This window comes from Coregonus clupeaformis, chromosome 3, assembly GCF_020615455.1.
Source record: "Coregonus clupeaformis isolate EN_2021a chromosome 3, ASM2061545v1, whole genome shotgun sequence".
Taxonomy (NCBI): Eukaryota; Metazoa; Chordata; class Actinopteri; order Salmoniformes; family Salmonidae; genus Coregonus; species Coregonus clupeaformis.
In genome coordinates, this window is record NC_059194.1 from 29,943,089 (window position 1) to 29,969,952 (window position 26,864).

At 43.6% G+C, this 26,864-nt stretch overlaps 2 protein-coding genes across 2 annotated transcripts in view; both read left to right on the forward strand.

Annotated features, from left to right (window-relative positions):
- Positions 1 to 26,864, forward strand: part of LOC121544491 — a 124,576-nt gene that overhangs the window by 61,614 nt on the left and 36,098 nt on the right. The gene's annotated exons all lie outside the window — the stretch shown is intronic.
- Positions 12,940 to 14,938, forward strand: LOC121544562. The gene is made up of 5 exons (XM_041854514.2): positions 12,940 to 13,162; positions 13,387 to 13,719; positions 13,903 to 14,163; positions 14,272 to 14,385; positions 14,668 to 14,938. Exons 1-5 carry the CDS (start codon positions 13,114 to 13,116, stop codon positions 14,679 to 14,681), a joined length of 771 nt encoding a protein of 256 aa, XP_041710448.2. The 5' UTR covers positions 12,940 to 13,113; the 3' UTR covers positions 14,682 to 14,938.

The following is a 26,864-nucleotide window of genomic DNA, read 5'->3' on the forward strand; positions in this document are numbered from 1 at the left end:
GAACATGTTCCAGTCTCTGCTAGCAAAACAGTCCTGTTGCTTAGCATCTACGTCATCTGACCACTTTTTTTATAAACCGAGTCACTGTTGCTTCCTGCTTTAGTTTTTGCTAATAAGCAGGAATCAGAGGATAGAGTTATGGTCAGAGTTGCCAAATGGAGGGCGAAGGAGAACTTTGTATGCGTCTATGTGTGTGGAGTAAAGGTGGTATAAAGTTTTTTTTCCTCTGGTTGCACATTTAACATGCTGGTAGAAATTAGGTAGAACGGATTTAAGTTTTCCTGCATTAAAGTCCCCGGCCACTAGGAGCGCTGCCTCTGGATGAGCGTTTTCCTGTTCACTCATGGCCTTATACAGCTCATTCAGTGCAATCTTAATGCCAGCATTGGTTTTATGGTGGTAAATAGACAGCCTATGAAAAATATAGATGAAAACTCTCTTGGTAAATAGTGTGGTCTACAGCTTATCATAAGATACTCTACACTGAACAAAAATATTAACGCAACATGTAAAGTGTTGGTCCAATGTTTCATGAGCGGAAAAAAAAATTTCCAGCCATTTTACATACGCCAAAAAGCTTATTTTTCTCAAATGTTGTGGATAAATTTGTTTACATCGCTGTTAGTGAGCATTTCTCCTTTGCCAAGATAATCCATCCACCTGACAGGTGGCATATCAAGGCTGATTAAGAGCATGATCATTACACAGGTTCACCTTGTGCATCGATGTACCCCGAATCTTCCCTCCTGCACTGGGGGGGGGGGGTGCTGAGAAGAATTTCTGTTTTTAATAAAGCGCTTTTTTGGGGGAAAAACTCATTCTGATTGGCTGGGTCTGGCTCCCCAGTGGGTGCACCCCTGGCCAGTAATGTGAAATAAATAGATTAGGGCCTAATTCATTAATTTAAATTGTATATGTACACTACCAGTGAAAAGTTTTAGAACACCCTACTCATTCAAGGGTTTTCTTTATTGTTGCTATTTTCTACATTATAGAATAATAGTGAAGACATCAAAACTATGAAATAACACATATGGAATCATGTAGTAACCAAAAAAGTGTTAAACAAATCAAAATATATTTTATATTTGAGATTCTTCAAATAGCCACCCTTTGCCTTGATGACAGCTTTGCACACTCTTTGCATTCTCTCAACCAGCTTCACCTGGAATGTTTTTCCAACAGTCTTGAAGGAGTTCCCACATATGCTGAGCACTTGTTGGCTGCTTTTCCTTCACTCTGCGGTCCGACTCATCCCAAACCATTTCAATTGGGTTGAGGTCGGGGGATTGTAGGGCCAGGTCATCTGATGCAGCACTCCATCACTCTCTTTCTTGGTAAAATAGCCCTTACACAGCCTGAAGGTGTGTTGGGTCATTGTCCTGTTGAAAAGCAAATGATAGTCCCACTAAGCCCAAATCAGATGGTATGGCGTATCACTGCAGAATGCTGTGGTAGCCATGCTGGTTAAGTGTGCCTTGAATTCTAAATAAATCACAGACCGTGTCACCAGCAAAGTACCCCCACACAATAACACCTCCTCTTCCATGCTTTACAGTGGGAAATACACATGCAGAGATCATCAGTTCAACCACACCCGCATCTCACAAAGCCACGGTGGTTGGAATCAAAAATCTCCTTTATGTTAGCATGAACATTGGCGTAGTCCGGAGTATAAATATATATAAAATAAAATAAAATTTAAGATCCACATGCCCAATACAACAGGTGCAGACATGAGTGAAATGCTTACTTACAGCCCTTAACCAACAGTGCATTTATTTTTACCCCTGGCCAGTAATGTGAAATGTAGATTAGGGCCTAATTCATTAATTTAAATTGTATATGTACACTACCAGTGAAAAGTTTTAGAACACCTACTCATTCAAGGGTTTTTTCTTTATTGTTGCTATTTTCTACATTATAGAATAATAGTGAAGACATCAAAACTATGAAATAACACATATGGAATCATGTAGTAACCAAAAAAGTGTTAAACAAATCAAAATATATTTTATATTTGAGATTCTTCAAATAGCCACCCTTTGCCTTGATGACAGCTTTGCACACTCTTTGCATTCTCTCAACCAGCTTCACCTGGAATGTTTTCCAACAGTCTTGAAGGAGTTCCCACATATGCTGAGCACTTGTTGGCTGCTTTTCCTTCACTCTGCGGTCCGACTCATCCCAAACCATTTCAATTGGGTTGAGGTCGGGGGATTGTAGGGCCAGGTCATCTGATGCAGCACTCCATCACTCTCTTTCTTGGTAAAATAGCCCTTACACAGCCTGAAGGTGTGTTGGGTCATTGTCCTGTTGAAAAGCAAATGATAGTCCCACTAAGCCCAAATCAGATGGTATGGCGTATCACTGCAGAATGCTGTGGTAGCCATGCTGGTTAAGTGTGCCTTGAATTCTAAATAAATCACAGACCGTGTCACCAGCAAAGTACCCCCACACAATAACACCTCCTCTTCCATGCTTTACAGTGGGAAATACACATGCAGAGATCATCAGTTCAACCACACCGCATCTCACAAAGCCACGGTGGTTGGAATCAAAAATCTCCTATCTACAAAAAGTGTTGTAATTTCTAAATGATTCACCCAATGTGGACGTAAATACCCTCACACTAAAGCTTTCAGTCTGCACTTTAACCTCATAGTCATTGTATCATTTCAAATCCTAAGTGCTGTCCAAATAATTTTTGACCTCACTGTATGTCAACTGCACCTTATCCATCGAGATAAATATATCAGTAGGTACAGTTGATGTCGGAAGTTTACATACAGTGAGGAAAAAATGTATTTGATCCCCTGCTGATTTTGTATGTTTGCCCACTGACAAAGAAATGATCAGTCTATAATTTTAATGGTAGGTTTATTTGAACAGTGAGAGACAGAATAACAACAAAACAATCCAGAAAAACGCATGTAAAAAATGTTATAAATTGATTTGCATTTTAATGAGGGAAATAAGTATTTGATCCCCTCTCAATCAGAAAGATTTCTGGCTCCCAGGTGTCTTTTATACAGGTAACGAGCTGAGATTAGGAGCACACTCTTAAAGGGAGTGCTCCTAATCTCAGCTTGTTACCTGTATAAAAGACACCTGTCCACAGAAGCAATCAATCAATCAGATTCCAAACTCTCCACCATGGCCAAGACCAAAGAGCTCTCCAAGGATGTCAGGGACAAGATTGTAGACCTACACAAGGCTGGAATGGGCTACAAGACCATCGCCAAGCAGCTCGGTGAGAAGGTGACAACAGTTGGTGCGATTATTCACAAATGGAAGAAACACAAAATAACTGTCAATCTCCCTCGGCCTGGGGCTCCATGCAAGATTTCACCTCGTGGAGTTGCAATGATCATGAGAACAGTGAGGAATCAGCCCAGAACTACACGGGAGAATCTTGTCAATGATCTCAAGGCAGCTGGGACCATAGTCACCAAGAAAAGTATTGGTAACACACTACGCCTTGAAGGACTGAAATCCTGCAGCGCCCGCAAGGTCACCCTGCTCAAGAAAGCACATATACAGGACCGTCTGAAGTTTGCCAATGAACATCTGAATGATTCAGAGGAGAACTAGGTGAAAGTGTTGTGGTCAGATGAGACCAAAATTGGCATTAACTCAACTCGCCGTGTTTGGAGGAGGAGGAATGCTGCCTAAGACCCCAAGAATACCATTCCGACCGTCAAACATGGAGGTGGAAATATTATGCTTTGGGGGTGTTTTTCTGCTAAGGGGACAGGACAACTTCACCGCATCAAATGGACGATGGACGGGGCCATGTACCGTCAAATCTTGGGTGAGAACCTCTTTCCCCCAGCGAGGGCATTGAAAATGGGTCATGGGTGGGTATTCCAGCATGACAATGACCCAAAACACACGGCCAAGGCAACAAAGGAGTGGCTCAAGAAGAAGCACATTAAGGTCCTGGAGTGGCCTAGCCAGTCTCCAGACCTTAATCCCATAGAAAATCTGTGGAGGGAGCTGAAGGTTCGAGTTGCCAAACGTCAGCCTCGAAACCTTAATGACTTGGAGAAGATCTGCAAATGGAGTGGAACAAAATCCCTCATGAGATGTGTGCAAACCTGGTGGCCAACTACAAGAAACATCTGACCTCTGTGATTGCCAACAAGGGTTTTGCCACCAAGTACTAAATCATGTTTTTCAGAGGGGTCAAATACTTATTTCCCTCATTAAAATGCAAATCAATTTATAACATTTTTGACATGCGTTTTTCTGGATTTTGTTGTTGTTATTCTGTCTCTCACTGTTCAAATAAACCTACTATTAAAATTATAGACTGATCATGTCTTTGTCAGTGGGCAAACGTACAAAATCAGCAGGGGATCAAATAGTTTTTTCCCTCACTGTACACTTAAGTTGGAGTCATTAAACTCGTTTTTCAACCACTCCACAAATTTATTGTTAACAAACTGTATTTTTGGCAAGTCAGTTAGGACATTTACTTTGTGCATGATAATTTTTCCAACATTTGTTTACAGACAGATTATTTCACTTATAATTCACTGTATCACAAATCCAGTGGGTCAGACGTTTACATACGCTAAATTGTCTGTGTCTTTAAACAGCTTGGAAAATTCCAGAAAATTATGTCATGGCTTTAGAAGCTTCTGATAGGCTAATTGAACATCATTTGAGTCAATTCGAGGTGTTCCTGTGGATGTATTTCAAGGCCTACCTTCAAACTCAGTGCCTCTTTGCTTGACATCATGGGAAAATCAAAAGAAATCAGCCAAGACCTCAGAAAAAAAATTGTAGACCTTCACAAGTCTTGTTCATCCTTGGGAGCAATTTCCAAACGCCTGAAGGTACCACGTTCATATGTACAAACAACAGTACGCAAGTATAAACACCATGGGACCATGCAGCCATCATACCGCTCAGGAAGGAAATGCGTTCTATCTCCTAGAGATGAACATACTTTGGTGCAAAAAGTGCAAATCAATCCCAGAACAACAGCAAAGGACCTTGTGAAGATGCTGGAGGAAACAGGTACAAAAGTATCTACAGTGGGGAAAAAAGTATTTAGTCAGCCACCAATTGTGCAAGTTCTGACACTTAAAAAGATGAGAGAAACCTGTAATTTTCATCATTGGTACACGTCAACTATGACAGACAAAATGAGAAAAAAATATCCAGAAAATCACATTTTTTAAAATGAATTTATTTGCAAATTATGGTGGAAAATAAGTGTTTGGTCAATAAAAAAAGTTTCTCAATACTTTGTTATATACCCTTGGCAATGACACAGGTCAAACGTTTTCTGTAAGTCTACACAAGGTTTTCACACACTGTTGCTGGTATTTTAGCCCATTCCTCCATGCAGATCTCCTCTAGAGCAGTGATGTTTTGGGGCTGTCACTGGGCAACACGGACTTTCAACTCCCTCCAAAGATTTTCTATGGGGTTGAGATCTGGAGACTGGCTAGGCCACTCCAGGACCTTGAAATGCTTCTTACGAAGCCACTCCTTCGTTGCCCGGGCGGTGTGTTTGGGATCATTGTCATGCTGAAAGACCCAGACACATTTAATCTTCAATGCCCTTGCTGATGGAAGGAGGTTTTCACTCAAAATCTCACGATACATGGCCCCATTAATTCTTTCCTTTACACGGATCAGTCGTCCTGGTCCCTTTGCAGAAAAAACAGCCCCAAAGCATGATGTTTCCACCCCCATGCTTCACAGTAGGTATGGTGTTCTTTGGATGCAACTCAGCATTCTTTGTCCTCCAAACACGACGAGTTGAGTTTTTACCAAAAAGTTCTATTTTGGTTTCATCTGACCATATGACATTCTCCCAATCCTCTTCTGGATCATCCAAATGCACTCTAGCAAACTTCAGACGGGCCTGGACATGTACTGGCTTAAGCAGGGGGACATGTCTGGCACTGCTGGATTTGAGTCCCTGGCGGCGTAGTGTGTTACTGATGGTAGGCTTTTACTTTGGTCCCAGCTCTCTGCAGGTCATTCACTAGGTCCCCCCGTGTGGTTCTGGGATTTTTGCTCACCGTTCTTGTGATCATTTTGACCCCACGGGGTGAGATCTTGCGTGGAGCCCCCAGATCGAGGGAGATTATCAGTGGTCTTGTATGTCTTCCATTTCCTAATAATTGCTCCCACAGTTGATTTCTTCAAACCAAGCTGCATACCTATTGCAGATTCAGTCTTCCCAGCCTGGTGCTGGTCTACAATTTTGTTTCTGGTGTCCTTTGACAGCTCTTTGGTCTTGGCCATAGTGGAGTTTGGAGTGTGACTGTTTGAGGTTGTGGACAGGTGTCTTTTATACTGATAACAAGTTCAAACAGGTGCCATTAATACAGGTAACGAGTGGAGGACAGAGGAGCCTCTTAAAGAAGAAGTTACAGGTCTGTGAGAGCCAGAAATCTTGCTTGTTTGTAGGTGACCAAATACTTATTTTCCACCATAATTTGCAAATAAATTCATTAAAAATCCTACAATGTGATTTTCTGCATATTTTTTTCTCAATTTGTCTGTCATAGTTGACGTGTACCTATGATGAAAATTACAGGCCTCTCTCGTCTTTTTAAGTGGGAGAACTTGCACAATTGGTGGCTGACTAAATACTTTTTTCCCCCACTATATTTCCCTCATTAAAATGTAAATCGTTTTATAACATTTTTGACATGCGTTTTTCTGAATATTTGTTGTAATTCTGTCTCTCACTGTTCAAATAAACCTACCATTAAAATTATAGACTGATCATTTCTTTGTCAGTGGGCAAACATACAAAATCAGCAGGGGATCAAATACTTTTTTCCCTCACTGTAACTCCACCAGTCCTATCGATGATATCTTTTACGAAGATTATACCTTTTTTAAACAGTTTGTCAAAAAAAAATAGTTTTTTTGTTAATTTGTATATTTGCTTTTAACCACAATATTTGTTGCATTATTTGTTCTGTCGTTTCTGGAGGATTAAATTGAAATTGCAACCAACTTTCTATGGCTTGTTTTAGAAATAGTCATATTTGGGAGATTATTTCCTTTTCAAATAACTGAAAGTGAGAGGTTGTAAGACATTAACCTTAATAATAATAATAATAATCATTTATTACACAAATACTAAATATACTACATACTTTTCGTATAATATGTAAGATAGTACATTATAATTTTATACAGCACACAGTACCTGTACAGCAAATAACATAATATTTTATTTTTAGCGATTGTTATTTATCTTTTGAGCTAGTTCAATGATAAGCTAATGTTGTAAAACAATTCTGAGATACATTGCCATATCTTTTTATGCCATCAGAATATATTTTCTTCCCCTAAACCTTTCCACATCTCTGTTTTTTTGGGGTTAAAGTTTCCTATTTGAGTCACATAATTTCCATATTTGGTTAGCTCCTCTGATTAACTTAAACTAAAGCATATACGATTTCACCATATGTCAGTCTCAATCAAAATAAGTTAGGCTAAAATAACAAATTGAGAAGAGGATGTTGAGAAATTAAGATAATGATGTTGCTATCAAAGTGTTGATAATGTAATGTTGTGTAATATGTAGTGGAATCACTTGTCATGCTTCATTATGAATGCCGCTGTGTGATGGGAAATTGCAATTTGAAAAAAAATCCTTTTTTTTTTTAAACAAGCAAAGTTGTGCCTGTCTTCTCTGATACTACAGTATAGAGGTAAATCATTAAGAGCCTTGGGCTTCTATTCATCCCATCTGAGGAGTAATAAACAGTCTACATAAAATCTAATGTTATTGGTTGCATACTGTTGGATTCTAGCTAGAAATATACTTATTAATTTTATCATACTATCACTTATTGATTACTTTACATATATAAGGAATGTAAACTCAGCAAAAAAAGAAACATCCCTTTTTCAGGACCCTGTCTTTCAAAGATAATTCGTAAAAATCTAAACTTCACAGATCTTCATTGTAAAGGGTTTAAACACTGATTCCCATGCTTGTTCAATGAACCATTACATTTACATTTTAGTCATTTAGCAGACGCTCTTATCCAGAGCGACTTACAGTTAGCGAGTGCATACATTTTTATACTGGCCCCCCGTGGGAAACAAACCCACAACCCTGGCATTGCAAGAGCCATGCTATACCAACTGAGCTACAGGGGACTACAACCATAAACAATTAATGAACATGCACCTGTGGAACTAACAGTTTACAGACGGTAGGCAATTAAGGTCACAGTTATGAAAACATAGGACACTTAAGAGGCCTTTCTACTGACTCTGAAAAACACCAAAAGAAAGATGCCCAGGGTCCCTGCTCATCTGCGTGAACGTGCCTTAGGCATGCTGCAAGTAGGCATGAGGACTGCAGATGTGGCCAGGTCAATAAATTGCAGTCCGTACTATAAGACGCCTAAGACAGCGCTACAGGGAGACAGGACTGACAGCTGATCGTCCTTGCAGTGGCAGACCACGTGTAACAACACTTGCACAGGATCGGTACATCCAAACATCACACCTGCGGGACAGGTACAGGATGGCAACTACAACTGCCCGAGTTACACAAGGAATGCACAATCCCTCCATCAGTGCTCAGACTGTCCACAATAGGCTAAGAGAGGCTGGACTGAGGGCTTGTAGGCCTGTTGTATAGCAGGTCCTCACCGGCAACAAGGTCCCCTATGGGCACAAACCCACCGTCGCTGGACCAGACAGGACTGGCAAAAAGTGCTCTACACTGATGAGTCGCGGTTTTGTCTCACCAGGGGTGATGGTCGGATTCGCGTTTATCGTTGACGGAATGAGCGTTACACCGAGGCCTGTACTCTGGAGTCGGGATCGATTTGGAGGTGAAAATAAATGCAGTTGACAGTGAGAGGACATTTCTTTTTTTGCTGAGTTTATATGTTGCGGTCAATTAAGGGTGGATAGGAATTTGTTGTGTGGAAAGTTATTGAGTGAGACAAGGGGATGTGCAGAACGTTTATATTCTGTTCCTAAGGAGAGAGGCAAAGGGAAACAGTCTAGTTTCAGTTCTTGATAAGGCATGCCAGCTGCAGAACTAGGGAGGAGCGAGGAATTAGGCTCGATGTCAAGTCAACAGTTGAAGTGAGAAGAAACCTCTGGGAGGGAGGCCAGAGGGGCCCACCACAACGACTCTCCTACTACAGTCCAATCTCACACACATACATTTCCACGCCCACGAAGATTCTAGCACCAGGCAGAGCCATGACTACACCAGTGAGAGGAACCAATTAAGTTCCTGCCTAGCAACAAAGATGTATTGGCTGTCTAGTAGGAGGTTATAAATAAACATTCATGCTTTGTCTTTGCAACTGTATGACCCATTGGGTGAATAAACTTGATTTGAGCTTTTCCCAGTCATTCGTTTCAGTTTTTAATCTGTTTGTTCAGAACCTAACAATACACATATTTAGCTGATGTTATTGCGGGTGTAGCGAAATGCTTGTGTTCCTAACTCCAACAGTGCAGTAATATCTAACAATACAAAACAATACACACAAATCTAAAAAGTACAAAAATGGAATTAAGAAATATTGATGAACATTGGCAGAGTCTGGAGTATCAATATATATACACTGAACAAAAATATAAACGCAACATGTGAAGTGTTGGTTCCATGTTTACTGAGCTTAATAAAAAATCCCAGGCATTTTACATACACACAAAAAGCTTATTTTTCTCAAATGTTGTGCATAAATTTGTTTACATCGCTGTTAGTGAACATTTCTCCTTTGCCAAGATAATCCATCCACCTGAGAGGTGTGGCATATCAAGAAGCTGATTAAACAGCATGATCATTACACAGGTTCACATTGTGCTTGGGACAATAAAAGGCCATGTTAAAATGTGCAGTTTTGTCACACAACAGAATACTACAGATGTCTCAAGTTTTGAGAGATTGTGCAATTGACATGCTGACTGCAGGAATGTCCACCAGAGCTGTTGACAGAGAATTGAATGTTAATTTCTCTACCATAAGCTGCCTCCAACGTCGTTTTAGAGAATTTTGCAGTATGTCCAACCAGCTTCACAACCGCAGACCACGTGTAACGACACCAGCCTAGGACATCCACATCCGAGGGGGAGGTGCTGAGGAGAATTTCTGTCTGTAATAAAGGTCTTTTGTGGGGAAAAACTCATTCTGATTGGCTGGGCCAGGCTCCCAGTGGGTGCACCCCTGGCCAGTAATGTGAAATAAATAGATTAGGCCTAATTTATTTATTTAAATTGTATATGTACACTACCAGTGAAAAGTTTTAGAACACCTACTCATTCAAGGGTTTTTCTTTATTTTTGCTATTTTCTACATTGTAGAATAATAGTGAAGAAATCAAAACTATGAAATAACACATATGGAATCATGTAGTAACCAAAAAAGTTTTAAACAAATCAAAATATATTTTATATTTGAGATTCTTCAAATAGCCACCCTTTGCCTTGATGACAGCTTTGCACACTCTTGGCATTCTCTCAACCAGCTTCACCTGGAATGCTTTTCCAACAGTCTTGAAGAAGTTCCCTCTTATGCTGAGCACTTGTTGGCTGCTTTTCCTTCACTCTGCCGTCCGACTAATCCCAAACCATTTTAATTGGGTTGAGGTCGGGGGATTGTGGAGTTCAGGTCATCTGATGAAGCACTCCATCACTCTCCTTCTTGGTAAAATAGCCATTACACAGCCTGGAGGTGTGTTGGGTCATTGTCCTATTGAAAAACAAATTATAGTCCCACTAAGCCCAAACCAGATGGGATGGCGTATCACTGCAGAATGCTGTGGTAGCCATGCTGATTAAGTGTGCCTTGAATTCTAAATAAATCACAGACAGTGTCACCAGCAAAGCACCCCCACATCAAAGCACCCCCACATCATACACATGCGGAGATCATCCGTTCACCCACACCGCATCTCACAAAGCCACAGTGGTCGGAACCAAAAATGTGGACTCCAGTTTGGACTTCAGACTAAAGGATAGATTTCCACCTGTCATTTTGTTAAGTTACAGCCTTTTTCTAAAATGTATTCAATTGTTTTTTTCCCTCATCAATATGCACACAATACTCCATAATGACAAAGCAAAAATAGGTTTTTAGATATTTTTGCAAATGTATATATTTAAAAAAACCAACATTTTGCACATTTATAAAAAACGGAAATATCACATTTACTTAAGCATTCAGACCCTTTACTCCGTAGTTTGTTGAAGCACCTTTGGCAGTGATTAAAGCCTCAAGTCTTCTTGGGTATGACACTACAAGCTTGGCACACCTGTATTTGGGGAGTTTCGCTCATTCTTCTCTACAGATCCTCTCACGCTCTGTCAGCTCGGATGGGGAGCATTGCTACACAACTATTTTCAGGTCTCTCCAGAGATTGTCGATAGGGTTCAAGTCCGGGCTCTGGCAGTATCACTCAAAGACATTCAGAGACTTTTCCCCGAAACCACTCCAACATTGACTTGGCTGTGTGCTTAATGTCCTTGTGCTGTTGGAAGGTGAACCGTCGCCCCAGGCTGAGGTCCTGAGCGCTCTGGAGCAGGTTTTCATCAAGGATCTCTCTGTACTCTGCTCCGTACATCTTTCCATTAATCATGATGAGTCTCCCAGTCCCTGCTTCTGAAAAACATCAACACAGCATGCTGCTGCCACCACCTTGCTTCACCGTAGGGATGGTGCCAGGTTTCCTCCAGACTTAACAATTGGCATTCAGGCCAAAGAGTTCAATCTTGTTTCTCATGGTCTTAGAGTCCTTTAGGTGCCTTTTGGCAAACTCGAAGCAGGCTGCCATGTGCCTTTTACTGAGGACTGGCTTCTGTCTGGCCACTCTACCATAAATGCCTGATTGGTGGAGTGCTGCAGAGATGGTTGTCCTTCTGGAAGGTTCTCCCATCTCCACAGAGGACCTCTGGAGCTCTGTCAGAGTGACCATTGGGTTCTTGGTCACCTCCCTGACCAAGGCCCTTCTCCCCCGATTGTTCAGTTTGGCCGGGCGGCCAGCTCTTGGAAGAGTCTTGGTGGTTCCAAACTTCTTCCATTTAGGAATGATGGAGGCCACTGTGTTCTGGGGGACCTTCAATGCTGCTGAAATGTTTTTGTACCCTTCCCCAGATCAGTGCCACGACACAATCCTGTCTCAGATCTCTACGGCCAAATCCGTCGACCTCATGGCTTGGTGTTTGCACTGACTTGCACTGTCAACTGTGGGCCCTTATATAGACAGGTGTGTGCCGTTCCAAATCATGTCCAATCAATTGAATTGACCACAGGTGGACTCCAATCACGCTGTAGAAACATCTCAAGGATGATCAATGGAAACAGGATGCACCTGAGCTCAATTTTCAGTCTCATAGCAAAGTGTCTGAATACTTATGTAAATATGGTATTTCTGTCTTTTATTTCTTATACATTTGCAAAAAAAATCTAAAAACCTGTTTTTGCTTTGCCATGATGGGGTATTTTGTGTCGATTGATGAGGGGGGGAATTTTTTTTATTTTTTTTGAATAAGGCTGTAACGTAACAAAATATGGAAAAAGTGAAGGCGTCTGAATACTTTCTTAATGTACTGTAAGTGAATTTGTCCAAATACTTTTGGTTCCCTAAAATGGAGGGACTATGTACAAAAAGTGTTGTAATTCCTAAATGATTCACCCGATATAGATGTAATTAAGGTTTAATTATCATTTAGAATGGTAAATGAGTGTATATTGCATTGCAGCGTTTTGTTTTATGTCGCTTGTGATATAGTGCAGTCACAGAAATGTATGAGATTGGGAAGGCTTTTTACATGAGGACCTGTAACATAAAGACACTTCCCTTCTTCGTGTCACTGTTGTATCTTTAGAAATGTTCTTAACCAATCATTACTGACACTGTGAAATGAAAGTGAATTTGTTTAAACACTTCCTTTCCTGTAGAACATAGCTAACTACAAACACCATACATAGCTAGAGTGATCAAGCAGTTATAGTGACCATTTGAATAAGATTGTTTTGTTGTTGTTGTAATACACAGTGGAGACCCACATTGTGAGTCAATGGTTGCAGGCTTTAATTAATACAGATCTTAATATAAATAATGGTTTAGTTGTGAAAGAGACTTTATCAACATGCATGCTGTGAATGGACTTCTGTTGATATCAGTGGGACTGTCTTATGGTAAGCAAAATCACTTATGTAGTATCACAAAGATACATTTGAATTGTATCTCCATCTTATCACTAAAATCTGTAATAAACTATCTTTCTTTCAAAGTAAATTTGTTCAATGTTTGCTTGTAAAATGATCCGTTTGTTCACAAAGTGAATAAGTGAAAGTATGAAAGAGGTTCAGTTGAGAAAGTTGTCATTTTCTTAAAAACTGCCCTTTTTCTCTCTTCGCAAGATTGGAGAACTCCTGTGATGCCAGAAAGGATGGAGCTCAGTGTTATGGAGCTCTGGGAGGAACTGTCTATCTCCAGTTGATCATCAACGCCAGTGGACATGAGCTTGAATTCAAGAACAACATCACAGGGACAAACGTTTTCAAATTAGAAAACGGCAAAGTCACAACAACCCCCCCTTTAAAACACAGAGCAGTGTTCTATGTGGAAGATGGGATGTTGATGCTCAATAACACAGAGAAGGCTGATTATGGGAAACATAACTTAAACATTTACAACTTAGAGGGGACGCTTCTGAACACAACACAATTAGACCTACTCCTGTTTACTGAAGGTATAGAACTTTGAAACACTTTACTTGGATAGTCGCCAATATATGTCAACTGTCAACAAACTATTTAACTAACTAACTATCCACTAACTCTAACTAACCCTAGCCCCAACCTTAACCATTACCTAACATTCATGACTGTTTTAGAGAGTGAAATAATAGCTGTCTTTACTCATTCCTCGACAGCCCCAGTGTCCCCTCCTCAGCTGTCCTCTGAGTGTCTGTCCCATGGAGAGATGAGGGTGACCTGCTCCTTTGAGGGGGACAGTCCCCAGTACAGCTGGACTCTGGACGGACAGACACTGAACGGAATGGAGGCTTTTCTCAGTGACATGACAGACACCGTCATTCTGAAGAAGGGTGTAGTGGGGACTCTCGCTTGTACAGTGAAAAACCATATCAGCAATGTTACCATCCCTCAAGAAATCTCCTTATGTAGGCCTACTGGTAAGTGTCTTAAATGTAGCGCTTTGTTACTAATAATATGTATTTTATATATAACATTATACATTATCTTATATAGCTTGTATCTAATGTCTCCCTTCCTTCCCCCAGGACCATGGGTCAATGTGTTTGTTTATTTCCAACTTGCTGAGGTCTTCTTTCTGCTGACAGTCTGTCTGGGATCATACTGTTTCTACAAGAAGAAAACCTGTCCTCAAGCACAAGGTCAATAAACATGTACCATTGTTCCTATATAGCCCATACCATTGACTCTGCTGAATGTGTAACTTTATCTATCTGATATATATTTTTATTTCACTGTTGGTCTCTTTCTTTCCCTTTACTATGTATCATTCTATCTTTCTCTGTCTGCATCTCTCTCTCTCTCTCTCTCTCTCTCTCTCTCTCTCTCTCTCTCTCTCTCTCTCTCTCTCTCTCTCTCTCTCTCTCTCTCTCTCTCTCTCTCTCTCTCTCTCTCTCTCTCTCTCTCTCTCTCTCTCTCCACAGATGATGATGAATAAGCAAAGAGTGCTTACTCAGGATACACAAAATAAGAGGTTTACTGTTCCAGAGGTTTAGAGGAAGAAGTGGATGTCCTCAGAGATGCTGTGAGGACAAAACCAAGCTGTGAGATGTTGCTGACACAATATTGCTTTCTATTGAAAATGTATCTTATTGTTCTTTTAATGTTTTCAATGTTATTTCAAATGAGTATATACTGCTGTCAGTGACTGTAATAACGTTATAACATTTGTGAGTATAACCTTTTGCAATAAAATACAAAAAACAATGACAATTACAGTACGTTGCCTTTATAATGATGATTGGGAGTTAATTTTTGTGGTGTAACAGGAAGAAGACAAAACTCTCCACTTGACTTTTCCTATTAGCACTGACTTTGCTGATAGCTTCTTTATTGAGGAAAAATGTAATTACTACGACTGTGATATGTGGTTCTCTCACCTAGCTATCTTAAGATGAATGCACTAACTGTGAATGACTAAAATGTAAATGCAAATGTAACAGCACCTAGTAACTCTGGTGACCCTGTAAAAAAGTCCAGCCAGTGGGCCATGATCATCCTGCTTAAACAGTTGTAGCCCTCTGGCTGGGTATCAATAATGGCATGAACAGGCAGAGCTGTGGATTGGATGTGGCATGGCATCATATTGACCTCTGCATGAATACATTTCCCTGAGAAGTGTATTGAGGACTTCTTCCCAAGATAAATATCTGTTACACCTTTTAAATAAGAAGTTTGACTTTACACTTGTGTCATGGCTTATTTTATCACAGGGCACACACATTTTATATTAGCTGAATGTTTACTGAGATTTTTTACACAAACAGGACAACCCATTTGGCTTCCCTATATAAAGACTGGGCCAACTCTTAGTTTCTCATGCATTGCTTGATCAATAGGCAAGTGCAAAGTCAGCAAAAGTCAGCATTGTGATGGATACATATTTTTGTCTCAATCCTCAGGCATGGAGACCTACTGTAATGCTACACTGGAGCTCCATGTTACAGAACTCTGGGAGGAACTGTCTTTATCCATCTGAAAACTAGTCCCAGGGAACATAAACTGATGGAGGATAAATTGAGGGAAGATAGATTTTGGGAAGATAAAGAAAATAGACTGAGGCCAGATACATTGAGGGAATTACGTACAACAGAATGAGGGAAGATCAAGAAAATAGATTCAGACAAAATAGATTGAGGGAAGATACATTCAGGGAAGATAAGAGGGAATCTATAAAAAGTCTAAGATGTAGTGGGGGGGACATAAACTGACATATGGAATCGGTCATACCATGGTCATACCATGGATCATTTAGCTATTTGATTTAGAATTTTAGGACCCCTTTAGGTATAACAAATATATACAAAAAATATTTGATAAATAGTACCAAATCCCATACAAACGCATTAAAAATGAATAAAACATTAGGAAATGGCAAAAAATAAAGTCCAAAAATCAATCATAAGGAATACATTTATGAAGCGTCTGTCCTATATATCTAGGAGATATAAGAAAGCTCAGGAAATATTTTTGTTGTTTTGACACATATTTAACCCCCTGTTTTGGGTAGGCACAAAACTACCTCCATACTTCCATTCATTTAATTAAACAGGTACCGGTTACCTTCAGACGAGTCCCGTGACATTTGTGGGGGTCGTAGAGCAAAACGGAGAACACTATCGTCTTCGGTATCGACTTCGGACGTGTTTGTGAGAGTCTCATCTTTCCTTAGAGTGGTCATATTAGTTTTTTAGGCTAAACCGTTCAGACGCTACAGCCGGTTTTCGTGAGAAGACCGATTTTCTGGATGTCTCATGGTCTGACAAACACCGCTGTAGCTCGGCCACCTTCCACCGCAGATGTGGAAGGCCGACATAGGCAGATGTGGTGGATTGAGATGCTGCCCATGCACAAAACAGATATCTCTAACTTAAATTGATGGATTTTGATGGGGATTTTTTTATGTTATCAAAGGTGCGTCAATAGACTAGGGTGGTTTAAAAGACCTCACATGTGATTCAGATATATTGACTAAAATAATTTCCGAAAGACAGCCTGAATCACTTTTTTCTAAATCTTTTGGATCTTTTAGATTAGGATTCTCTATGGTTAATGTTAAGATAACAACTGCAAGTGATTGCCGAATATTGTGTAGAAGTCTTCCACTCAAAATCTGAAATGTCAAGGGCAAGAGAAATACAACTACTCATTCAAGGTACATTGGTAAAATGCAGAAGTAGATTCTACAGAATTTGGTGGTTTAAGAACCTTTTGAAACTTAAAAAAAAACACAGTAATCTCCGTATTTAGTCACCATCAATTTCCTGTCTTTACCCACTGTCTATGAACTTCTTACATATTTAGCTAAAAGCAGTCTATTCTTCTTCCTCCACAGCCCCAGTGTCCTATCCTCAGCTATCCTCTGAGTGTCTGTCCCATGGAGAGATGAGGGTGTCTTGCTCCTCTGAGGGTGATGCTCCCCAGTACAGCTGGACTCTGGATAGACAGATGCTGAGAGACACTGAGGACTGTCCATGTTACAAAAGAAGCACCATCACTCTGAGGAATGGCCTGCCTGGAGATCTCACCTGTACCGTCAGAAACTACATATGCAGTGCTACCACCAGCAAGACAATCTCACCTTGTCCAGGTAAGCTATAGTCTGTTGTCAGTACTATCTGCCTTTATGCCTTTATTTGGACACATTATGATAAATTATTTTGTAATTATATTGATCATCATCATCATCATCATTGTCATCGTCATGATTATCATCATGATTATCAAAGAAAATTAATCATTTCAGTGTGCCAGTTTTCATCTCAGATGCTGTATAGTTTCTGTTTTAATTGCTTACAGGCCTCAAATACGAGCCATGCACCACACCAAAACCAGACTTGGTGATCACCACTGGAAGACCACATCAAGGCAAACATGCAAACATCTTAGATTAAATCTCTCTCAGTCGCTCAGTCAAGGGTACCAGTGGACTCAGAGGAGGCCAGGCTGTGAAATACAGGAAGCTTAATGTATGTAAATTGGCTTTTCGATATTGTTCTTCATTGTATTTCAAACAACTGTGTACTACTAACGGACACACTCTGTCTTAATTCATCAAATATTTGTTTTTTTGTGTGTATGTTTTCTGTCCAGAATAGAGTACTGTATTGAAAATAATAGTAGCTTTTTCCCCTAAATAAACACATATCTGACCTGCCACAACATTTTCTGTGGCCCTAATCATTAATTGAAGAGTTTTTCTTTCTTCAAAAATTATATATCCACCAATTTTTCATTAGAAATGATTGCTTATGGGTACCTTCAAGTGCGTGTAAAATATTACTCTTCTCACATTTTTTTAATAGATTTCATAAAATGTGTTTTTTTGCAAAACGCTATATACTGTATCCATTGTTTAGCTGGAATGGAATCTTCGTATCCTATATATTTGACTGTGATATGTGGTTGTCTCACCTAGCTATCTTAAGATTAATGCACTTACTGTAAATTGCATTGGATTACTGTATATCACTCTGGATAACAGCATCTGCTAAATGACCAAAATGTAAATGTTTTACATACAAAATCTCATATTACTGTATTTAATATTTGTTTATAATGTTTTCTTTTTTTTGATGTTACAAATGTATAATTTGTACAGCTTTTTATTAAAAATGTATTTATTCAAATCAAATCAAATTTGTTTTTGTTGCATTTGACTGTGTAAAACATAGCAGTACTACTTATTTCTCTGAGAGTGGATATTTAGCATTTTGCAATAAAACATGATTATTTGTCTCTCTGAAATGAAACCATCAAGTGATTTAAACAAATGTCTGTCATTGAAAAACCACATGCATGCCATGATTAGATAATGAAAAAACACACTAATCTCTCTCATAAGTTCTTTAAACAATAAAAGCTCATTTACCAACATTTCTGAAAATGGATATATAGTGTTTTGGAATGAAACACTTCATAACATTTCATAAACCTTGATTTTCAATGTAAAACATTCACTCCCCACATGGCCTGTGTGGTGTAACAGTGTTTCTCAACCTTTCTTGCACCATGGATGGTCCTTCCTTCTGGGAGGAGTGCCTATATTAAAACTAGCACTTGACAACTGACTGAGTTTGTGTCAGAGAAACACTGTAACATACACAGCTGTAAAAACGGAAATGTGTTTCTCTAAATAACCTAAAGTATATGGTTGATCATCCAGTCTGATACAACGTTTTCACAGTGTAAATCTGGTGTGACAATTTATTTTGTATCACATTTCCTCTTATAGCCGTAATGCAAATCTATTCTCAAGATCTCTTGTTCGCTTAGGTACAGCATATATCATATCTTATGAAATGCCTTATTGTATATTAAAATGTTTATATATTGGTCTGTGAAAGGAAGAAGTGAGATCATGGGTCAAATCAAATGAAATCAAATTTAATTTGCCACATGCGCCGGATAAAACAGGTGTAGACATTACAGTGAAATGCTTACTTACAAGCCCTTAACCAACAAGGCAGTTTAGGAAAAAAATAAAAATAGCAAATAATTAAAGAGCAGAAGTAAAATAAAATAACAGTAGGGAGGTTATATACAGGTGGTACCGTTACAGAGTCAATGTGCGGGGGCATCAGTTAGTTGAGGTAATTGAGGTAATATATACATGTGGGTAGAGTTAAAGTGACTATGCATAAATAATAAACAGAGTAGCAGCAGCGTAAAAGAGGGAGTTGGGGTGGGGGGGCAATGCAAATAGTCCGGGTAGCCATGATTAGCTGTTCAGGAGTCGTATGGCTTGGGGGTAGAAGCTGTTAAGAAGCCTTTTGGACCTAGACTTGGCGCTCCAGTACCGCTTGCCGTGCGGTAGCAGAGAGAACAGTCTATGACTAGGGTGGCTGGAGTCTTTGATCATTTTTAGGGTCTTCCTCTGACACCGCCTGGTATAGAGGTCCTGGATGGCAGGAAGCTTGGCCCCAGTGATGTACTGTGCCGTACGCACTACCCTCTGTAGTGCCTTGCGGTTGGAGGCCGAGCAGTGGCCATACCAGGCGGTGATGCAACCAGTCAGGATGCTCTCGATGGTGCAGCTGTATAACTTTTTGAGGATCTGAAGACCAATGCCAAATCTTTTCAGTCTCCTGAGGGGGAATAGGCTTTGTCGTGCCCTCTTCACAACTGTCTTGGTGTGTTTGGACCATGATAGTTTGTTGGTGATGTGGACACCAAGGAACTTGAAGCTCTCAACCTGTTCCACTACAGCCCCGTCGATGAGTCCTCTTTTTTTTCCTGTAGTCCACAATCATCTCCTTTGTCTTGATCACGTTGAGGGAGAGGTTGTTATCCTGGCACCACACAGCCAGGTCTCTGACCTCCTCCCAAAAAGCTGTCTCATCATTGTCGGTGACCAGTGGTGAGAGCACGTGGTGCGGAGACAGATTCTCGCCACGCCACCTGGTAGGAGCGACCTGTCAGGTAGGACGCAATCCAAGAGTGAGCAGCGCCGGAGATGCCCAACGTGGAGAGGAGGATCTGATGGTTCACAGTATCAAAGGCAGCAGATAGGTCTAGAAGGATAAGAGCAGAGGAGAGAGAGTTAGCTTTAGCAGTACGGAGAGCCTCCGTGACACAGAGAAGAGCAGTCTCAGTTGAATGACCAGTCTTGAAACCTGACTGGTTTGGATCAAGAAGGTCATTCTGAGAGAGATAGCAGGAGAGTTGGCTAGAGACGGCACACTCAAGAGTTTTGGAGAGAAAAGAAAGAAGGAATACTGGTCTGTAGTTGTTGACATCGGAGGGATCGAGTGTAGGTTTTTTGAGGAGGGGTGCAACTCTCGCTCTCTTGAAGACGGAAGGTACATGGCCAGCGGTCAAGGATGAGTTGATGAGCGAGGTGAGGTAAGGGAGAAGGTCTCCGTAAATGGTCTGGAGAAGAGAGAAGGGGATAGGGTCAAGCGAGCAGGTTGTTGGGCGGCCGGCCGTCACAAGCTGCAAGATTTCATCTGGTGAGAGAGGGGAGAAAGAAGTCAAAGCATAGGGTAGGGCAGTGTGAGCAGGACCAGCGGTGTCATTTGACATACTAAATGAGGATCGGATGTATCAACCTTCTTTTCAAAATGCTTGACAGAGTCATCCACAGAGAGGGAAGAGGGAGGGGGAGGAGGAGGAGGATTCAGCAGGGAGGAGAAGGTGACAAAGAGCTTCCTAGGGTTAGAGGCAGATGCTTGAAATATAGAGTGGTAGAAAGTGGCTTTAGCAGCAGAAACAGAGGAAGATAATGTAGAGAGGAGGGAGTGAAAAGATGACAGGTGCGCAGGGAGTCTAGTTTTCCTCCATTTCCGCTCGGCTGCCCGGAGCCCTGTTCTGTGAGCTCGCAATGAGTCGTCAAGCCACGGAGCAGGAGGGGAGGAACGAGCCGGCCAGGAGGATAGGGGACATAGAGAGTCAAAAGATGCAGAAAGGGAGGAGAGGATGTTTGAGGAGGCAGAATCAGGAGATCGGAGGGAGAAAGATTTAGCAGAGGGAAGAGATGATAGGATGGAAGAGGAGAGAGTAGTGGGAGAGAGAGAGCGAAGGTTGCAACGGCACATTACCATCTGAGTAGGGGCAGAGTAGTGTTGGAGGAGAGCGAGAGAGAAAATGATACAAAGTAGTATTCGGAGACTTGCAGGGGAGTTGCAGTGAGATTAGTAGAAGAACAGCATCTAGTAAAGATGAGGTCAAGCGTATTGCCTGCCTTGTGAGTAGGGGGGGGGCGGTGAGAGGGTGAGGTCAAAAGAGGAAAGGAGTGGAAAGAAGGAGGCAGAGAGAAATGAGTCAAAGGCAGACATAGGGAGGTTAAAGTCACCAAGAACTGTGAGGGGTGAGCCATCCTCAGGAAAGGAACTTATCAAAGGCGTCAAGCTCATTGATGAACTCTCCAAGGGAACCTGGAGGGTGATAAATGATAAGGATTTTAAGCTTGAATGGGCTAGTGACTGTGACAGCATGGAATTCAAATTAGGAGATAGACAGATGGGTCAAGGGGAAAAGAGAGAATGTCCACTTGGGAGAGATGAGGATTTCTGTGCCACCGCCGCGCTGACCAGATGCTCTCGGGGTATGCGAGAACACATGATCAGACGAGGAAAGAGCAGTAGGAGTAGCAGGGTTTTCTGTGGTAATCCATGTTTCCATCAGCGCCAATGTAACGATCCCGGCTGTCTGAGTCGGGTCCTGTCTGGTGACTAGTGTTCCGGTTCGTAATCCCCAGTTTCCCGAGGGTTCGGGAACGCTCCGGGGAGCGCTCTTGTTTTCCGCACCTGCATCCCATCAGCAATCTGCACACCTGGTCCTGATCATCACCCTTCTTAGGCTCTGGCCTAACATCCAGTTCCTGCCGGATCGTTAGCTATGAACAGTATGTTTGTCAGCGTATCAGCCTCTGAGCCATTAGTGTTAGTTTTGTTGTTTTGCACTTTGTGACTTGCTGTGTACTGACCTCCGTTTTTGTTCTGTCTGCAGTCTCTCACCCGGAACCTTCACCCAACCTCTGCCTGATGGTCGGCGGCTGCCGAGCCAGTACCGGACCAACCACTGCACCCTCAACAACCCATCCACGCCACCCGCTCTGTTCCCTGGATTATTCAGCCTCACTCGGAATCTACTAAATAAACACTCACCTTTCTCTCAACGTACCTTGTCCTGGTCTGCTTCTGGGTTCTGGCATAGTAAACCGTGACAGAACGATCCGGCCAGTATGAACCCAGCGGACCTGGACTCTGTTCGTCATGCTATTACCCAGCAGGAGAAGATGTTGGGCCATCATAGCACGGTACTACAGGAGATCGCGTTGTCAGTTCGGAACCTTTCTACCGGTCTGACGGAGGTCCAGAACCAACGTAAGTGTCCGGTGGAGGATCCACTACCGGTTTCACCCATCTCGCCTGCCGCTTCTGAAGCTGTGTCCATCCGTGAGCCCAAGGTTCCGGCGCCGGATAAATATGAGGGGGAGCTGGGAAGATGCCGTTCCTTCCTTATGCAGTGTGGATTAGTGTTCGATCTACAGCCCTACTCTTATGCCACAGACAAGGCTAGGGTAGCCTTTGTGATTGAGTTGCTGCGTGGTCGAGCGCTGGAGTGGGCTTCAGCCGTTTGGGAACGACAGGATCCCTGCATGGCTTCATACCAGGGGTTCACGGCCGAGATGAGGAAGCTCTTCGACCATTCCGTCCGAGGGAGGGACGCAGCTAGGCGCCTGTTTTCGCTTCGCCAAGGAACTCGCAGCGTGGCCGACTTCGTGATCGAGTTCAAGACGTTGGCTGTGGAGAGTGGGTGGAACGAGGAGTCTCTGCAAGCGGCCTTTTACCAGGGTCTGTCGGAGCAGCTCAAGGATGAGTTGATCTCCTATCCGGAGCCTAGTGACCTGGACAGCTTGGTAGCCTTGTCTATTCGGGTGGATAATCGAGTCCGAGAGCGAAGGAGGGAGAAGCAATGGGGTCCGTCCAATCGATCAGCTTCTCAGTTCCCAGTCGGGTCGGGTGGTGGACCAGAACACGTCGATCATTCTCCACCACAATGGATTAGTGGAGAGGTCCTCTCTCCCGATTCTGAACCCATGCAAGTGGGGGCGGCACGGGTTAACCAAGGAGGAGCGTCAACATAGACGTAAGACCAACTGCTGCCTCTACTGTGGTAGCTCGGGACATTACATCTCCACTTGTTCCCCGGCGGTCGTCAAACTGCCCGGCTCGCTAAAGTTGGGAGGACTTTTAGCGAGCCAGTTTCAACCTCTCAGTACCTCTGTCAGACCCCGTTTCCCGGCTACCCTTGTGAACAGGAATCAGAGCTTAGCGCTTAACGCTTTTATCGATTCAGGTGCCGATGGAAGCTTTCTTGATGCCGAGTTGGTGGAACAGCTGGGGCTTTCCAAGGAGCAACTGCCGGAAGCCATTGAAGCGACCACTCTGAACGGCAGTAGTCTGGCACGTATCACGATGAGGACTGAACCGGTTAAGATGCGGTTGTCGGGGAATCATTCTGAGATGATTTCATTCTTCATTCTGCCGTCTTCCCATGTTCCTCTGGTCCTTGGATACCCCTGGCTGAAGGAACACAATCCCACGTTCGATTGGGTGACGGGCAAGGTAACGAGTTGGAGCCTTGATTGTCATGCTAACTGTCTCAAGACTGCCTGCCCCCATTCGGTTCCCAGTCAGGTGATTGAGGCTAAACCCCCAGATTTGTCCCTGGTTCCCGAGACATATCACGATTTGGGGAAGTTTTCAGTAAGCAGAAGGCTCTGTCACTCCCTCCCCACCCGACCATATGATTGTGCCATCAACCTGGTCCCTGGAGCTGTCTACCCCAAGGGAAGGTTATACAGTATCTCCCGACCTGAACGTGAGGCGTTGGAGACCTACATCAAGGAGTCCCTAGCTGCTGGTCTCGTTCGTCCCTCGTCATCACCCCCTGGGGGCAGGATTCTTCTTTGTGGGTAAGAAGGATGGCTCTCTTCGACCGTGTATTGATTATCGGGGGTTGAATGACATCACGGTCAAGAACAAGTATCCCCTGCCCTTGATGAGTTCTGCCTTCGACTCCTTACAGGGTGCTACGGTGTTCACCAAGCTAGACCTACGCAATGCGTATCACCTGGTCCGGATCAGAGAGGGGGACGAGTGGTTGACGGGTTTCAATACACCGATGGGTCACTTCGAGTATCAGGTGATGCCGTTTGGACTGACCAATGCTCCAGCGGTATTCCAGAGTATGGTGAACGACGTCCTGAGAGATATGATCGGTCTCTTTGTGTTTGTTTACCTGGATGACATTCTGATCTTCTCGAAGGAACCTTCCGACCACGTCCAGCATGTCCGGCAGGTTCTGCAGCGATTGTTGGAGAATCGCCTGTTCGTGAAGGCCGAGAAGTGCGAGTTTCACGCCCACACGACATCCTTTCTCGGGTACATCATCTCCAGGGGAGAGATTAGGATGGACCAGGGAGAAGGTTAGAGCGGTTCTGGAATGGGCCCAGCCCGGTGCGAGATTGCAACTCCAGAGATTTTTGGGGTTTGCGAATTTCTACCGCAGATTCATCCGGGATTACAGCCGTGTGGCCGCTCCGTTAACTGCCTTGACTTCCAGTATCAGGACCTTCAAGTGGAATCCGGAGGCGGATCGAGCGTTTCTGGATTTGAAGAGGCGATTCACCAACGCACCGATTCTCTCTCAACCGGACACGGCCCGTCAGTTCAGTGCGTTGAAGTGGACGCGTCTGATGTGGGAGTTGGCGCCATCCTGTCGCAGCGATGCTCCACGGACAGTAAACTCCATCCCTGCGCCTACTACTCTCGTCGCCTTTCGCCTGCGGAGAGGAATTACGATGTGGGTAACCGGGAGCTTCTCGCGGTGAAACTTGCCTTGGAGGAGTGGCGCCACTGGTTGGAGGGGGCGGAGCAACCGTTTATTGTCTGGACTGACCACAAGAATCTTGCTTACGTGCAATCGGCTAAACGTCTCAACTCCCGTCAGGCCAGGTGGGCGTTGTTTTTCGGACGATTCAAGTTTGCCCTGACGTTCCGACCTGGATCTAAGAACGGCAAGGCGGGACGCCTTGTCCCGGATGTTCTCCAAGACGGAGGAGAGTGGGTCCAAGACCGAGACAATCCTCCCCCGGAACTGCGTCGTGGGAGCAGTTATGTGGAAGATTGAGGAGGAGGTGCTGGCGGCCCCTTGGACTCAGCCCGGTCCCGGTAACGGTCCACCCGGTCGGTTGTTTGTGCCTGAGTCGGTTCGTCCTGCTGTCCTCAAATGGTCCCACGCCAGCAAGATGGCTTGTCACCCTGGCGTGGCTCGGACAATGGCGTTTCTTCGCAGACGTTTTTGGTGGCCTGCCATGGCCGAGGATACTCGGGGGTTTTGTTGCTGCCTGTCCAGTGTGTGCGCAGAATAAGAGTACCAATCGGCCCAGCTCTGGACTACTTCACCCCCTTCCTATTCCCCGGCGACCATGGTCGCATCTGGCCCTGGACTTCGTCACTGGGTTGCCCGCTTCTGAGGGGAACACGGTCGTTCTGACTATCGTGGACAGATTCAGCAAGTTCGCCCACTTTGTGCCTATTGCCAAGCTTCCCTCTGCCTCGGAGACGTCCGAGATCCTGGTTAGGGAGGTTTTCAGGGTCCACGGTTTGCCCAGTGATATCGTTTCCGACCGTGGCCCTCAGTTTACCTCTGCTGTCTGGAAGTCCTTCTGTTTGGCCATTGGAGCTACAGTCAGTCTCACATCTGGTTTTCACCCCCAATCCAATGGTCAGGCGGAGAGAGCCAACCAGAGGATGGAATCCACGCTACGCTGTCTGGTCTCTTCCAACCCCACCTCCTGGGTCTCTCAGTTGCCTTGGGTTGAGTATGCCCACAATACTCTTCCTACATCTGCCACTGGGATGTCTCCCTTCCAGTGCCTGTATGGCTACCAACCTCCCCTGTTTCCTTCTCAGGAGAAGGAGCTCTCTGTGCCTTCTGTTCAGGCCCATATTCGTCGTTGCCACCGGACCTGGCATCGGGCCAGAAAGGCACTCCTTAGAGTTTCGGACCGGTATCAGCTCCAGGCGAATCGTCGCCGGATCCCCGCTCCCACCTATACCATCGGAGATAGGGGTTTGGTTGGCCACACGGGATCTTCCGTTACGGACTGAGTCTAGGAAGTTGTTACCGAAGTTCATTGGTCCGTTTGTGGTGGAGAAGGTGATCAATCCAGTGGCAGTTCGACTCAAACTACCGAGGACGCTCAGAGTCCATCCCACCTTTCATGTCTCCTGCCTCAAGCCTGTCTTCCTCAGTCCTCTGTTGCCTCCTCCGCCTCCTCCTCCTCCTCCTCGGATGATCGGAGGTGGTCCTGCCTACACGGTGCGTCGCATCATGGATTCCAGACGGCGGGGCCGGGGTTTCCAGTATCTCGTGGACTGGGAGGGGTATGGCCCTGAAGAGAGGAGTTGGATTCCGCGGCGACAGGTCCTAGATGCGGACCTCATCAGTGACTTCTACCGCCTCCATCCTGGCGCTCCGGGGAGTCCGCCCGGTGGCGTTCGTCGGAGGGGGGTACTGTAACGATCCCGGCTGTCTGAGTCGGGTCCTGTCTGGTGACTAGTGTTCCGGTTCGTAATCCCCAGTTTCCCGAGGGTTCGGGGAACGCTCC